At 36.6% G+C, this 17,469-nt stretch overlaps 1 protein-coding gene across 4 annotated transcripts in view; it reads right to left on the reverse strand.

Moving 5' to 3' along the window:
- The window catches only part of LOC124640938 (LIM domain only protein 7), a 193,060-nt gene that overhangs the window by 2,985 nt on the left and 172,606 nt on the right, over positions 1–17,469 (reverse strand). For 3 of the 4 annotated variants that reach the window (XM_047178902.1, XM_047178903.1, XM_047178901.1), the window contains 9 exons: positions 13,346–13,478; positions 11,645–13,249; positions 8,836–9,120; positions 8,013–8,345; positions 6,724–6,876; positions 3,011–3,462; positions 2,063–2,171; positions 731–844; positions 174–382 (listed from right to left, as the gene is read on the reverse strand). In XM_047178902.1, the coding sequence (XP_047034858.1) occupies positions 174–382; positions 731–844; positions 2,063–2,171; positions 3,011–3,462; positions 6,724–6,876; positions 8,013–8,345; positions 8,836–9,120; positions 11,645–13,249; positions 13,346–13,478 (3,393 nt within the window). The remainder of the gene's footprint in view (positions 1–173; positions 383–730; positions 845–2,062; positions 2,172–3,010; positions 3,463–6,723; positions 6,877–8,012; positions 8,346–8,835; positions 9,121–11,644; positions 13,250–13,345; positions 13,479–17,469) is intronic. The other variant, XM_047178904.1, reaches the window with a different exon arrangement.

Raw genomic sequence — 17,469 nt, forward strand, 5'->3', positions numbered from 1 at the left:
CTATGACAACAAATACTTGAACTAATTTCGGGGCCCACACACAACAGACGTGATTTTTTATGGCGAAAACTTTGATGCATAAATGCGAACTCGCACTTGGCCGGTTTTTACCATTTATTAGGTACTTAGGCTTGATATACTTTTTGATTGTACTATGGTCATATGTTTCTCACCTGGTACTAAGCGCGTGCATAGCATGCAGCGTGTGCGGCGGGGCGAGCGGGGCGGGCGGCAGGTGGGGCGCGTGGGGCGGGTGGGGCGCGGGGTGTGGCGCGGGGTGTGGCGCGGGGTGGGGCGCGGGGTGGGGCGCGTCGTGGTAGGAGTGTCGCTGCGCCGCTCGTGCTTTGCTGCGCTGCTCTTCTACGCGGCGCTGCTCTGCTTCCTAGAATGTTATAATGGAGTTGGTAAGTACTTATTAAATAAAGATAGGTACATTTATTTGTTTTTAGTACCAACATTACAAGTACCGTAACTTAACTGGTCTGAAAGACGATTAATGTCAAAAAAATCTTCATTTTGCAATCAAGTCAAAATATCTTGTGAAATGTTATGGATTGAAATAGTTAGTACGAGATGTCTACAACATTATATACTTAAGTCAATCCCCATTGAATTGGCCAAACGAAACACTTTTGAAGATACTTTTCTATTAGTATTGAAATTTCTAATCAAACTGTTCGCTTCAGAAATTACTGAACAGATTTATTTGATATCAAAGATTGTTTATTACCTGTATAAGCCAATGTTGATTATAATTGTAGTTAGCAGGTTTTCTAGACATATTCCGCGCCTGCATCCAGTCTGTGTTGGAGATCAGCTTCGGCGTCGGTGCAGCGCTCAAAGCCTGAAATTAGTTTATCAAAGACGATGTTATTTAAGATATTGTTTATATGTAGATAACTAGCTTTATGTATCAAGAACCCGACCTTGCAGGAGTTGAATATTCTTAATTTTCTGTCCATATCTGTTTTTTCCGCCATTTCTTATCCTACTCATGTTATAAATGTGAAAGTTTGTGAGAATGTATGGATGTATGTTTGTTATTCAATCACACAAAAACGGCTGGACCGATTTGATTGTTGAAATTTGGTATGTAGATAGGTAATGCCCTGGATTAACACATAGGCTACTTTTTATCAACACACCACGCGGGCGAAGCCGCTGGCGGAAGCTAGTAATACATACGAACTTAGGGTGCGCAGGTAACATGCATTTAAAAAACGTGCGAATCCTGCGACTCGCGCATGTACCAGAGCAAAACACCCACCCGCGTGCTCTTGTCACTTGTCAAATGTCACTTGCGAGTTGCGCATGTTATAGTTCGGCCATTCAGAGAATGCGTTCCTGACACGTCGCGATTGAACTGACGACGTAACTACATTCATTGATTATTGATATAATAATGTTGTTTTAATGCTCCTCAATTGTTAAAACGGTAAACAACCAGCAAAAATATTTTTATCGTAACTGCAACGCCATTGCAAAGTTACGTCGTCAGTTCAATCGCGACGTGTCAGGAACGCATTCTCTGAATGGCCGAACTATAACTTGCTCCAGCTACATGCACCGTGTAGACCCTTACTACCACTATAGTTCGGCCATTCAGAGAATGCGTTCCTGACACGTCGCGATTGAACTGACGACGTAATAACATTCATTGATTATTGATATAATAATGTTGTTTTAATGCTCCTCAATTGTTAAAACGGTAAACAACCAGCAAAAATATTTTTATCGTAACTGCAACGCCATTGCAAAGTTACGTCGTCAGTTCAATCGCGACGTGTCAGGAACGCATTCTCTGAATGGCCGAACTATACCATCTATTCTTCAAAGGCTAAATAATTTATCTACCACAAATTCCTTTTCAAATAAAACATATTTACGCATGGATACGCATTTTCACTTTTCCGTCCCGTGTTTGTTTTATTTTAACTTTTCTGTTCTCTATTCGCATAAATTCTACAGGGCTCTTAAGGTTTGTTTTTTGACTACTGAAAAACCTACTCGTGGTCCTGAAGACCTAAGTCTTACTTAATGAAAGATATACATAAGTACCCACCTGCAGCGTATGCCTTGTCATGGGATGGTAATTGGCGTTGCCATTTGTCACGGGCTTCTGTCGCAGCTGCACGTTCGCGTACTCCACGGCTGACGGCACGCGACTGCTCCTGGAAATATCAGTGGTAATTGTTAATTATTTAAAAAGGAAATATTATAACAAGTTTGAGGTAAGTGTGAGACTTAATTTTATTGTGAGTGTTGTGAAGGGGGTTTTGGGGGCTGTTTAATTTTTAATGTTTCAGCTTGATTTTGATTTTTTGCATTTACTTGGAATGGTTTAGAGAAAGAGGGTGACGAAAAATCGACTTGTTTGCGTTTCTTTTTTAAACGGAATTTATAAATTAGTTCTCCTAAGACGTTAGTACAACAGCGGGCCGCGGAGCACAGCAATGATAAATTCAGAGAATTTCAATATTTTTATCCATTACCTTGGGGTTACTGTAGGACTGGGATGAAAACTAGACAGCCAGCCATGGCGAGATTTCTCCATGAAATATCTTTTCACTGGTTTGCTCGTAAACAATAGACAGTCAGGTTGACAGCTCACTACTTTTGTATTCATCACAATAAGAATAGACGTTAACTAACGCACGATTCAACTGATTTTGTAGATAAGAAACATTCCCTTTTTATTAATTTCAATATTGCGTTATTAACATGGCGTTGTGATAAGAAAAATCTTCATTATGTCACGTAACAACGCAATATTCTACTTAATTGTTATTGATTTGGTTTTTAATCTAATTTCTTGTAAATAGTTGCCTATTAGATACTACATACGTTAACTAGTTTATCTATTTTATAAACTATTTATGTATAGTTCAATGCATAATTGTCTTATGTTAAATCAAATTTAAAATACCGGTTTGAACTAGTATAAAAATGTTATAGGATCTTTTTTAACCGCGTGTAATTTATTTCTTACGAAAACTCAATTTGAACTTACCTCATAGTAATTTCCCTCTCAATAGACTCCCGAGTCTTAGGTTTCGGAGGCAGCACAGGCTGTGGGACCCTCATCGGCTGAGCTCTGATCTCCTTCCTCTCATACAACACCCTGCGGCTTTCCTCCACTCCAAAATGCCTCTGCATATGTTCTTCCGACACGAACGGCTTGCGTTTCTCATCCACCACTCTCTCTTCCACCTGCCTCTCAGGAACCGCAGGAGGAATAGATGGGAAATTCTCATTTAGCAGCAAATTCGGCATTGAATGCCTATAATGAGGGTTGACCTTGGGTCTTGTCAGTGGAGGTTTCTCAGGCGATGAAGGTATGGTTGAAATGTCCTGTACGGATTTCTGGATGATCCTGGTCTGGTCTCGAAGGAGGTTTTCTCTCTGTCTTCGGAGTTCCTCTTGTTCTAGTTGGAGCAGTTCTCTTTCGAAGCGGAGTACTTCCTATTTTTTGGTTAAGAAGATGTTAGTTTATAGGTTTTTTAGAAATTGGGAAGTTCAGGGTGTGGTGTAAAGTCCTATATAAGTTAGGTAAATGTACAAAGTTATAGAGCTTAGATTTATTTTTATTGTAACTTAAGTTGTTATGGTTAACTTATGCATAACGCGGTGTCCTGCGTGAGCGACGAACGCGACGCGACGCGACGCAACACGACGCGACGTAATGCGACGCGATGCTATACGCGACAGATGTCCTACGTGATTTTGGTCATTACTTCTCAAATCATGGAGAAGTTGTGTTACAATTTTGCTTGAAAGTTCATATTTAAAGTACAGACAGCAACAATCTTCCAACTTGTTTGTACTAATAAACGATTTCTTTAATATTTATGTTTTTTTTGTCCCACAACAATCAACGCTTCTGAATAGTTCGCGGTGTCGCGTCTGGTCGCCCTCAAAACAAGTACGCGTTACGTCGCGTCTCGCCGCAGACTGTCACATAGGCCGCATGTAGGGAATTCCTTTGAGTTGATCGCGTTCGTCGCGTTCGCAGCGTCGCGTCGCGTCGCGTTCGTCGCTCACGCAGGACACCGCGTAACTTAGTTATGATCCCAAGGTTAGTAATGAAGTCTTAGGAGCAATATAGGACCTTACAACTTAGGGTTTTAACTTTTAAATGATAACTTAAGAAATTAAATTAGTTTCTTAAACATTTAATTTTAGTGACAATAGCATGGAGTGCAAAGGCTTTAAGCTAGCGTGGATTAACAACATTATAACACAAATTGGGAAAAAGTTTTGACACAATGAGAGAAAAGTTTGGTTTCACAAAAACTCATACAATTTTGCTATTTCTTCTTTATCATTTTTTATTGAGTATTGCCATACTGTTTAATGTTTTTCATAAAAAATAAATATTATTTTTTACTATTACTTATTAAAAGTTGCTGTAAACCGAGATTTTCTCTCACAAGGTAGGTAGATATTAAGTGTAAAATGTCATTCACCTTGGTATGAGCGTCATCAGACGCGCCGTCAGGCCAGTCCTCGTTAGTGGTTCGCGCCTGAAAAGTCACGCCACGCCGCGCTTGTTATTTACAAAACATAGGCTTGGAACCATCATATTTTGCTTTTACTTTATATTTAACCACTTATTTGACAGCCATGTGACCAGAAACTATTTAAAACAACTCCAAAATATGTTTTGTTTGTTTTGTTAGATTTATTTTTGCCATAACGAAAGAGATGCTGTATGTTTATGGGTTGACTTTCAAACTGTGTAAGTCATTATTTATAACTGAAAATAAGCATTAGCTAGATAATAATTGAGCAATTTGATATTTTGATTGTATTTGAGTTCTTTTTAAAAATGTTCAGCTGTAAAATATCTTTAGTCATCTTCACTAAATGTAAGAGAAAATTTATTTTCTTGTTATATTTCCTTGATTCAAATATCATGGTTCCAATGTTAGATGGAGTTAATTTCCTGAGCGTTTGATAACATCAGTTATTTCACAAATGTAGGCATAAAAATGTTTAACACAAAATTATTAAAAAAAAAATGTATGTTTAAAAAAATCTTTTTGTAATAAAAACCAACATATTCAAGTTTGCAATTAGAAACATGCATTATCCCCTTTCAATGTAAAGGTACTAAAGAGGTTTGCCCAGTACTGGGATAAGATAGATAAAAGTGCATCATGCCAGTGCATTCTAAATTCTAACTAAAATATTGCAGTGTAGAAAATAAAAGGCAAGAAAATAATTTTAAATAAATAGTATTTATTAAAGGAATAAGGTACATACATAATCAATAACTACTTTTGTGACTAATTTAGGTATTTCTGCATATATTGATAGTTTAACTTTTTATAATTCGGACCGGCAAAAGCGTTAAAAAAGCAAAAGTGTTAATAGCAGCCTTTTAAGTTTTGAATACCACATTGTTTTACAAAAAATATTATTACCAATTTCAAAACAAAATTTTTATCAAGCCAAAAAAAAATATGATTCAACCCTTAATTATAAATCATGTACTTTTAAATCAACTATAACTTAGACAATGCTTAGTTTAATTACTTTTAATAAATAATCCTTATAGCTTATACCTACCATCTTTTTGATGACTTATTATGCTTCTAGTGGTATTTAAAACGACGTAAATTAATCACATATAATCAACCTTAGAACTAAAGTGCTTGCAAAGCATAATCTGTGCTAGCCCCCTACTGCCACAGGCGTGAACTTAGCTCTATATAAGTGCAAGAATCATAACTGCTTTTACTTATTAATGCAATATTTATATAAACATTGGTTACCAATACAAATCATATTTACCCATAAGTATCGTCGGTAAGTAGGTAAACCATTATAATTTCAATCAACCAATTACAAGATAAAGCAAAAGCAGCTAAAGTAAATTGTCCGCAATAACTGAAGCGGAGAATTCGAGAAACAACCAAATATTTTCCCATATACTTAACATAATAATATAACTTATAAAGAATATATTAAAGAGATCTACAATTTGTACAGTGCGACATTATTATACATGTTGAAACTCAACCTTATTTCTCAAGTCTTAAGGTAGGTTTTAAAAAATCAATGTTTTCAGCATGTATTCAGTCACGCTACAAAATGGAAATAGGAAACAGTGCTTAATTAAATAAATAATTGACTAATAAATATACTCTTCTAGATAGCATTTCATAAGGATGAAATGAAGAAGACTATTTAAGATTATAATTTTGTTTTGACACTAGAAATCTCTGTGAAACTGATTTGGTTAGGTAAAATGAAGTTTTTAACATTCCAAAACCTTATTACCACCACCACAGATGTTTTATGTCGACTTATGGTATATTTGACGTATATATGTGCGATTGCCATGAGATGTAGTGCCAAATCAAAAATGTTCTTCCAAAAGGTTTTTGAAAAGTACAAAATTAAGAATGTCTGATTAAAATATTATCACTACTAGAATTAGAATATAGTTTTGTTATTATTTATCTTGTAATGTGTAAGGAAAATATGTGTCACAAATTATCTTTGCAACACTAAACCTAATCTTTAAGATTTTAACAATCTTGTCTATGATTTTATGAATCATAGATTAGTTATTTTTAATTTCGATTATACAGGCTGTGTTTTTTATGCATACAATTTTTTTACCAAAACATTTGGACATTAAATTTTGTACTTTTCAAAAAAACCTTCTTCTAGTTGTACTTTCCCTCGCTTTTCTACAATAACAGTTTATAATACCTGTTGCTGCTGTATAGTCTTGTCAAGGTTGTCGATCTTGTCAGCCGGAGCCTCGGTCAGCTCGCTCAACTTGGAGCTCAGGTTATTGGAGAAGGCTTCTTGCTTCTTCACTGATTCTTCCTCGTCTGACGTCACTGTCACGTGTGTGTAGGGCTGGAATTGAGAAGTTAGGAAATAAGTATTTTGTTTATATGAGATACATAATTTTTCTTGTTTCATATATTGCTTAGGTACTAGAAAATATCACGAGTTTGAAGAAGGTCTAAGATTTTGCCTTTAATCTGGTGTTTCCAAAACCATTTTAAGTATTGGTCTTTCTTTCTTCATTGAATTACATTTCAGAACAGTATCTTATGTTACACTAACTAAACTACTACATGTTTGTATGTCAAGGCTGATTGTAAAGTCATTAAACCATATTCTTTTATGACCGTCTACGGCACTGGTCTAATAGATGTTTACAGCATTAAACATAGGTAATAGTAAAATTGATTTACAGTACTGTTTTCAGCCTTTATCTAGTTAGATAAACACGTTTATCTATCCGTGTATAGAATTAAACATAGGTAATAGTAAAATTGATTTACAGTACTATTTTCAGCCTTTATCTAGTTAGATAAACACGTTTATCTATACACGGTAGGCTTGTCTATGGAAGTTTACGATGAGTTATAAAAGGCAAGGTTTTAAGGAAATACTTATCTACATACTTAGATGATTAACACACTTACGTATTTAATAACTAAAAAATGTTAGTCACGATAGAATTCCTAAGATTTCTCATTATTTGAACAACGACTGTGTCTTAAAACCAGCCTCTTAGAATACCTAGACTTCTTTTATTTGGTCTAACAATACTAAACTGTTAATAATTATGAGTAATCCAATATTTTCGCTTATATTTTATCTCCACGAGATGCGCCTTGACCACGTTTAGTACTTGTGTACAAGGCTGTGAGGCTCTATCTAGGTATCTTAGTGTTTACAATGAGATAACGACCATATTGTTTGGTCAATGACCTAACTGTGCCCTCAAAATTATAATCTCCTGACTAATTTTAGGTACAAACTCGAATTAAGCAAGTGGTTTTATTCCTACACTGTAATAGCTGAACGGTATCGCGATTTGTGTCCTGTAAGGCAATACATTCAGAAGATTCTAAGACCTTACCTGGGTATCTCACCCAATGGCCACATGTTAAGCAGCTGCTTTTAAGATCCCAAAACAAAACATGGCTGTAATGGCAATCATTTTTTACATACATTCTAAACATAAAAAGTAAACATACCTCACTATTCTGTCTGCTATGCTGATTAGGGGTATCGGGAGACGAATGTCCCTTGTACCACGCCTCAGCCGACGGTCCCCTGTCCACATCCACTCCCGAATCCCTACTCTCTCTCAGCTTAGCATCCATATCATGTGACAGGGTCTTCTTGTAAAGCAGCTTCTCAATCTTCGTCTCCTCTTGTAGGAAGGAGGTGATGTCAGGTCTGGGAGCCAGGGTGAGGTCCACGTCGAGGTAGCTGTCGTCTTGACCTTCGATGCCGAGGAAGCTGGTGCGTTTGTTCCGGATTTCTTTCTTGATGCGTCGCGCTGAGCTCGTGTGTTTGAAGTTGCCCTGGAGATTGGGGATAGTGGGTTTTAGTTTTAGGGCTACTACAATTGTACTGTTTCTTTCCTCTTCTGTTTATTTTGGATGTGGTGTGAAGGCCAGTAGGTATTATAAAGAATAATGATAGTACTTAAACACTTCACTGTCCACGAAGCAGACACAATAGTAAGTCAATCGGTGTGTATCACATATGACTCATGAGACAGGGAAGTTATTAATATAACAAACGTGAGAGTTTGGATGAACACTTTTACCCAAAATGTACCTACTAAAAAGATTTTGATGCAACTTTAAAACTAGTATATCAGAATGATAGACGGTGAACTTTTTACGTGAGAACCAACACATAACAATAAGGACGAAGGTAATATAAACACGGAATTTCATCATAAATATCGAGATAAAAGCTACCATATCATCGTGACAAACACATAGAAATACACAATTTTGCCTGGGCCTAAAACTTATAATGTAAATAATAATATTTTGTACTCACATTGCCAAGAAGCTCATCCTCAGGACTGTCATCAGTAGGTGGTGGTGGTGGCTTCTCCTTAGGAGGTTCCAGAACATTCGACGGCATATCCAGAGGGAAGGCACTCTCAGCTGGGAAGTCCGCAGGGTTCTGATAGAACAGATCCATGTTCTCATACAGAGGAGTCACGTCTACCTTCTTGTTTAAGAATTCCTCATCTTTCTTCTGCACTTCGTCAGTGTCATCCATGGCTGCACTGTCTTCTGAATCCAGCTCCTTAAATGCCAGTTCTAGAGCGTCCAACACCTGGAGATTCAGTTATAATTTTAACGCCAGTTTTGGAGTGAGATATAACAGTGATATTATTTAATTTGTTGCATTGTAGAAGCATGCTGCAAGTGATTTTATTTTTGTGGAAGCTTAATGTCTTTATTGCGAGGTTATAAAGCAGTGTATAATAAACTGCGTATTTTTAAATTGATTTGAAGTGCTTCTACAGTGCATGTAAAGAAAATTAACACATTATAAAAAGGCTTTAATTTATAGGAAGCTAATTCCAATCAAAAACAAACGACAACACGAAAAAGAAATTAATTTAAAATTAATAATTTTTTAGGTCGAAACTAAACTCAAAATTAAATATTGTCAAAAAATAAACAAAACTTCGTTGTAATTTGGTTGTTTAACTATAGTTCGGCCATTCAGAGAATGCGTTCCTGGCACGTCGCGATTGAACTGACGACGTAACTTTGCAATGGCGTTGCAGTTACGATAAAAATATTTTTGCTGGTTGTTTACCGTTTTAACAATTGAGGAGCATTAAAACAACATTATTATATCAATAATCAATGAATGTTATTACGTCGTCAGTTCAATCGCGACGTGTCAGGAACGCATTCTCTGAATGGCCGAACTATAAAACATAATTATTTTCACTCTAAAAATCTATTACATTAAAAAAAAACGAGACGAAAAAGAAGGCCAAATATTTATCACAGGATCGTGCAAAAAGATACATGCAAAAGCGTAATTGGTTAGATGCAAATGGAAATGAAGCGACACCCACCACTTGAAATCAGTTCTTACCTTATTAGCCCATCACCATTTTCAAATATTAATATCTTTTAGCTCGCCTACTCTCTGAGAAGGATTTTATCAAACTGTCATCATGTAAGATAAAATTGTTTGTTTAAGATACGAGCAAAGAGATAACATTGTACTGATTTTATAACTATTTAAATTTAATATCATTTTCATTAATGATTGCGAGGGAATTATGATAAGTGGGTATATATTACATATATAATGTAACAGATAGTTATAATATGGGTTTGGATACACAAATACAAATATATGTTTGGATAAAAAGATTGGTGAATAGTTTAGGACTTGTGTGTGTCTGTTTGGCAGACATACAAAAGGAATATTGATAAAGATGTATACTAACTCTTAATACAGGCTTGTTTTTTTTCTTATAATATTGGAACATAGTTTAATTTAAAGAGTAAATGCTTATTTCATAAGGACAATAAATGATTACTAAAACTACGTAAATAAATAAAACTCATACAAATAACTATGTAACATGTATTTTGATATAATGACATTTACATATCACGTTAATTAAAATGAATAAATACTGGGGTTCTACGTTTAAGTATATGAATATGGTAACTATACAGAAATGTGTGACAAAGTACATAACCCTGTATATCTAAGGGCTCGTCTACACGAGCTACTAATTGTGCGACGACTATTTGTCGCAGCCCTTAGTACCGTTAAAATAAATCGCACATTGAAGACTTGTGACATGCGTTATAATAATTGCTAAAAATATATCCGACTATAAAGTTTTATAATTAGACATTTATTTAATTCGGTCTGCAATGTGCGACGAGAGGTAATTGATCAACATCGACATAACGCTAATGACTCATGACTTACGTTTGCAGGAATCCTAAATACGGCGGAATTCTTTGGTTTTAGCACAGCGGAGATAGTTTAATGTTTTAATCGATGGTTCTACTTAACACAGGTGGTATTAGTGATGACTGACTGGGTGAGATCAATAGATCATAAATATACAAGACACAGACATCCATGGTGATTCTCATCTAAACTTGCTAAGCAATCTATGAGAATGATATGGATATGATTTTTGACATGAATATGTACCTAACTTAGGCCTTATTGTTTTCACATTACGACTTTTTGTCGACTGTCTTGTGACAAGTCGCATTTTGCAAAGTCGTGTTGTGAACGCAGCTTTATTTATGTTATAGATTCGTCACGTCCCGTCATTACTAACTTTATCAATCCTACTCATCAAGTTAAATCAAATAAAAGATCGATCTAGTTCTTATGCAATCTACGCAATTTCAAATTGACGTTAGATCAAAGATGATTATGACTTTAAATATTCCGATGTGTAGCAGTAATTAACTACCCATGCACTCAGTAGGGAGATGATGGTGCAACATTAAAGCTAAACCTCTTCGTTGACAACGGAATTAGTCATAGTTTTCGTTGTTGTTATCTTATTGTTAATGAACAGTATAGTTTTCCGTCTATTCGGCTCTATCCTACGCTTAGTCCGCTTCTCCCAAAACGGGTTCTCGTCCTGCGAGCTACTTACCGCTACTTCGCCACTGTTAGCTGTAATATCACGAGGTTCATGTATATCTTTACATATATTATGATTAGATGGATCTAATTTTGCAAGTGAGCACTCTGATGTACAAGATAAGTCGGGAATTTCGTTATTCTTTAGCGATTTAACTGAGTTTTTAGGTGAAATGTTAGTAATAGTTGTGATATTAGAGACAGTTACCATTGGCATGCTGTTAGTTGTGTTAACATTGTTAGTAGTCCCGGCACCGGCGTTCATATTGTTGCAAATTTCGTTCAGATTAAGATGTATGGTCATTTTCCCCTCGAACACCACTGTGTCGCTTTCCGACCCGGTGGAGACAGGCTCATTCAAACTTACACTGGTGTCCTGGTTTTCCAAACTTTTAAGAGTGTCTTCGTCGTCTTTGTCGAGTTGTATCTCGGTAACTTCCGTGACACTCAGTTCTTCGGGCTGAGAGACGGCTTGAAGGTAATTGCTTGCGCTGTCGTCATCAGTTTTTATGTCTTGTTCTTCAGTTTCTTCGACTATGATGTCTTGTATCAGTTGAACAGGTTCGGGCATCTTGTCAATCTCTTCAATCTTCGCGTCCATACCTGTTCCGTCTTCATTTGATGACTCATATTCGGAAATTTCTACCATTGGCTCTCCGACAGGTGACGCCACTTGGGTCAGATCAGCTATGTCGTCAGCAGGTACGCAAGAATCTCTAGCTGTGTGGATACCGCTGTCTTCCGTCTCAATATCACTTGGAACTGTGTTGTTCTGCATTTCAGCGCAATCAAAGTCTTCTAAGCTTTGCACTCTGTCAAATGAATTGGGGGACGATTGTCCATTGATGTCCAGACTGTCTAAAGAGCGGCAGAAACTCTGCATTTGGCTTTCAATTCCGGACAAACTTGACTTTAATGAGTTGTCCATCATTGATTCTTTAGTCTCCTCGATCTTGATTTCAACATTTTTGTTATGTGCCATCTCTTCTTCAACTGATATTTTTGGTATATCTTTGTTCTTGGCCGCGTCAAGACAAGACAAGCGCTCTTTGAGGCTCATGGAAACTTCTTTGACTTCTGTTTTAGTCGCTTTTGTTTCTTCTTCTGAAGTTTGTGATTTTAGACTGGAGAGGCGTTCCTTCAGAGACCGTGTGTTGGTCAGGTCTCCGTTAGATAGCCTTTTTATCTTCTCAGGTTCTGTAGATTTTACTTTTTCGAGTGAAGACAGACGCTCTTTTAGCGGTTTCACTTCAGTGGGTAACTTGGTCAGGTCGCTTGTAGACTTTTGAACGTGCGTCTCTTCTGTAAACTTTTCTAAACTAGACAGTCTTTCCTTAATAGATTTTTTGTTCGCAATTTCGGGCAGTTTCGGTTTATTCGTCTGTGGTTCTTGAGAGTTTTCCCTCTCAAACTGTTCTCTCCTCTTGTGGATGTCAACCTTGGGCAGGTCTTTCTGTTGGTTGTTGTTCTTCGCGTCGTTGGCTCTCTCTTGGAAGGAGGAGAGTTTCTCCTCAATTTTGTTGCTGACGTTCGTCCTGATTCTGTTGAGGTCACCATTTTTCTCTGGTGACTTCTCTTTGAAATTGTTGTTGACGACAGTTTTGACGATAGTGCTGTTTGTCTGTGAGATGATCCTGGACTTGTAGCCCTCGATGGCTCCCTCGTATGTGTACTCCTCGGGCTCAGGGGAGCTGATGGTGGTGGTCGTGCACGTGTCGTATTCGTTGGCGCTGGAGCCAAGCTTGCGGTTTGTCTCGCAGTTAGACAGGTTGTCGACATCTGAATGGTTCTTATCCAGGTCGATACCGTCACTCTGGAAAGTCAGAAGAAAACATGAGTATTATTGTCAATTTTTTATTGATCATTATTATATCAACTTAAGGATTTGTTAAAGTGATTGTATACTTACAGCGAGGCTGTGTGTATCGCAGTCTTCGCTGAGACTACTCTTGGTGCTGGAGGTGCCGATACCAAGGTCGCTCAGGTCGTGACCGTCGTCTTCTGTGTATAGTGCCAGGGGGTTCCGCCTTCTGCGGCCCGCGCTGTAACAGAAGGTAAAGAAGAGTTTAGTTAAGATCCCAAGTATATAACATACAAGTGCTTAGTGACAGATGTCGTCTGTTTCTGCAAGTATTTCATAAAACACATGATGTTTTTGTAGGAATATACATTGTTAACAAGACTACCACATTTGAGGCATTTATGATGAAGTAGGTAGTACGTATTACAATAGACAGGAAAAAATATTTTGTCATTTTTATTCTTATAGTTCTCGTCACGGACATGGTGCAAGTCGCGGCGTAGAAACTTAACAAAGTTAACGTGGTGGGGGTGGTAGAAGGTTATGGGTTATGTAGTAAAAGTATTTATTCGGAATTTAGTTGCAAACCACAGTCAGGTTTTACGAGAACTGTACCCTCTTTCTCAATATACATCCAGTATATTTCAGTGCACGTGTATTTATAATGGGTCCTACGATCCCGTCCGTCGGCACTTCTCGCCTATTCGCGGCTATTAGTCAGATCTGTTAGTCATTGAGCTCCTAGATAGTGTTGTGACTAAAACACGAGTTCCCAGAATAGAGGTGGGACATGTTTGTGTTATGATTTCAGCTTATTATTTTAGAACACGTCCGTTTGTTTATTGATAGTCTGGTGTTAAGATAATATTTAAATTAGCGGATAATGTGGTAGGCAAATGTAGCGTGAGATCGTGGGTCCTATAAGTGTTACGCTTCGTTAAAAGGTCATGTCATGGGTCAATGGCGTCGTTGAAGATGCAGCATTGAATATGCTTAACGTAGAATTATTTGTTAGTTAATATTTACTTTTATTTCTAAGATGAGTAGGTATGTGTTTGATTTATGTAAATACAGGAAAATAAGCAAACATTTTGTTATGACTAAAATCCATTTACTTATACAAACGAAATCACAGTTTGCCAAAAGCTAAGAACCGGCAACCAGCGTTAAGAAAATTAAATTCAAGAAAAAAAAATTACACACAAATATTATTTTTCAAACCCGTTCAAATTCAAGGTGAGCATGACGCAACCGTACTGATCACATCATTACAACTCATGATATAACGTATGAAAAGTGAAAACATGACGGAGTTAACTTTCTTCGTAACACTTATGCACATTTGAATAGAAAGCAGTTAAAATGGCCGCCACTGATAGTGTTATGATTTACGACAGATTCGCGTGAGATATAGTTTGTTTTCTCATTTGTTAATGAATCCGTTTGACGTGTCGTGTTAGCGGACATTGACATTGAGGATCATGGGAATCTGATCGGGTGATGCCGTGATCGACGATTTGATTGATGATTAAATTGTTTAGAAGATACTGCCAGTGTTGCATGTTCAAATTTTGTTTTATCTTCAGTATCTGATGTAGACAAGATTATAATATATTTATTCATAGGTCCTTCATATTTCGTGCAACCTTTTTCTAGGGATTTTGACACAGTTGCAAAACCAATTGAAACATTAAATACCATTGCCATTCCTGAATTCTAGTTATACTCTAAAAAAACACAAGAGATAAAAAAAAGACGCAATCAAGCCTAATGACCGGCGACAGTTTTTCTTTAAAGCACTTTACTGCGTTCTTAATCACAGCAAAAGTTGACTTTATATCTAGATTTCATCTTAATTGCTGTAATTACGCCTACCAGCTGCCGTTGCCTACTAGGCGAGATCGTAGGAAAACCGAGCGTATTGTAGTCGTAGGCGATAGCTTATGGGGCCGTGTTTGTTAACTTTCAAGTAGTTATTCCTTAATGAAAAGCGCCTATTGTTATTTACTGTAAAGAGTATTTCGCTGTTTGTTAAATTCTTATTTGGGACTTAATTATCCAATGGTTAAAACAAGGGTATATTGATCGTCTTACGTGTCGTAACATTTAAGCAGTTTCGCAGCTTTCTTTGCTTCTTTTTTTCTAAAAATAGTAAGGTTATTACCAAAGGTTAAATGACGCGAAAGCGTATTTAGCATTCAAAGATTTATTTTCCTAAACTTTAAACTGGTATTCTACGTCAGCCATAAATCAAACGGCCAATTTCTTCTTGTACCAATAAATCACTTTTCAACATCCGTAAAATACTATCGACAAAGTTATCCCAAAATACGAGTATATTTTAAAGACTTTCACAAAAGTAAAGTCAACCTCATTATCTGCCTAGCCTTTTCCCATGAGCAGTAAAGAAACATTGCTACTAATTAGAAAATTTCAAAAATATTTTGACGGCGGAGAAATAATTCCGTGTTTCAAATTACCCAGAGGTCGTCGGCCATCTTGTGTCAACTGACCCCGAGGTGTGAACTCACATATGACAGTAATGTCGGCATTACATCAGAGTAAATTACTTTGGCGAAATAATGGTTTAATTTGATAACCCTGCTCTTGGACATTCATTTCTATTACTGTTATTATTTCTTGGTAAACTTGATGTGATGTTATTATTACTTATGTCATATTCGTATAGCGTTTTCTTGCGCTGTTTTGGTTTTCATAGGGTAATGTTTAATTTTCACATTTAAGACAGTAGTAAGTTATAGTAGGCCTTCTAAAAATCATTGATTTGAAATGTTAATAAAATTACTAGTGGAAATCAATATAATTTATGAAAAAATAAACAACAAAATACATTCGCTATCTACGCTGTAATTGACTTTGTACAAAATAGACATACTTACATAAATTGCATAGAATAGACGACTTTTTGCTCATAAACACATATTTGTATTTGAGAATCTTATTTACGATAGAAATTGAATTCCTCATTTCAGTCTTGCTACTTGTAGGGAGAACAAAGCGTAAATTCTTAATGGAATCCCGGTGTAGCTTCCGAAGTAATAAAACTCCTATCAGCGGATTATTACTAGAAATTGAAGAGGAAACGTGAAAGTATTATTACTAAAATACACAACATTCTTTATATCTCACGGGAAGGAAATATGTATAGAAAAAAAGTTCTTGGTTTTCATACTATCTACAAAATACGCATGTAGGTTGTACGCATGGCGAGTTGTCGTCTAGGCTATGTAATTTACCAAAATAGGTTTTCATTGCTTAAGTATAGTGCATTTATAGCAGTTTTGCAGTTATCGCTAGATATGACTTGGCGATATTTATTTGGATTTTTAGCAAATAAACTGGACACAGGATAATTTTACAATAATCCTCTTTTTATTCCTCTCTGATTTCCCCAACAGTTCCCACATGAGAGGGGATAATTTTCACAGGATCGAGTCCTGCGGCTCACGATGCGCGTGAGCCGAAATCACGAATCGATTTACTTCAAATGTATTTGAAAAAATCGTGTTGTTCCTTATTCCATGGCAAGAACGTGTAATGCGAGTTCTTATGTTCTTAATAAAGCTTATATGAGGTAGAGTTATGTAACATTAGTGAAGTTAACCCGATATTGTGGTATTGGTGCCGCCATATTGTAAGGTTTCAATCGATAACGTTCAACTTCCGCGTGTTTAAATCTTTTTATCGATTTATGGGATTTGAAGTGGTTTTGTTCTGGTATCACGCGGCTATGCTCGATCCTAGTTTATATACTCCTTTAGAACTTATAAAGGTACTACTTTCTATAGATTTCTATCAACACTCAATTTAGAAAATATAGCTAAGTTAACTTTTAGTTCCACAGAATTAAGAAACTAAAGATGTTTTCATCAAACAAATGACTCACTTTATTTACCACATAAATCCGCTTCTATTTATACAAAAACCAGTTTCGGCAATGCTCACAAAAGGCCTCTATTACCTCAAACTTCTGTTTAAGCCTCAAATATGCAAACAACAGTCAATTAGCTATGTCCAAGTCGTTCATAAAACGTAACGACGCACGTACGATCACGTGACGGTGCGCCGGCGCACGATCCTCAGTTATTCGTGGATTTTTGCACGATATGCCATTTGTGCGCATTCCGGTTGGTTTTGGGGCTTGGTTACGACAAGTGTTAATATGAGGCACAGGAAATATTGGTGGTTAGGTACTTTACTGTTAAGTTGTA

Source organism: Helicoverpa zea, chromosome 21, assembly GCF_022581195.2.
Source record: "Helicoverpa zea isolate HzStark_Cry1AcR chromosome 21, ilHelZeax1.1, whole genome shotgun sequence".
Lineage (NCBI taxonomy): Eukaryota > Metazoa > Arthropoda > Insecta > Lepidoptera > Noctuidae > Helicoverpa > Helicoverpa zea.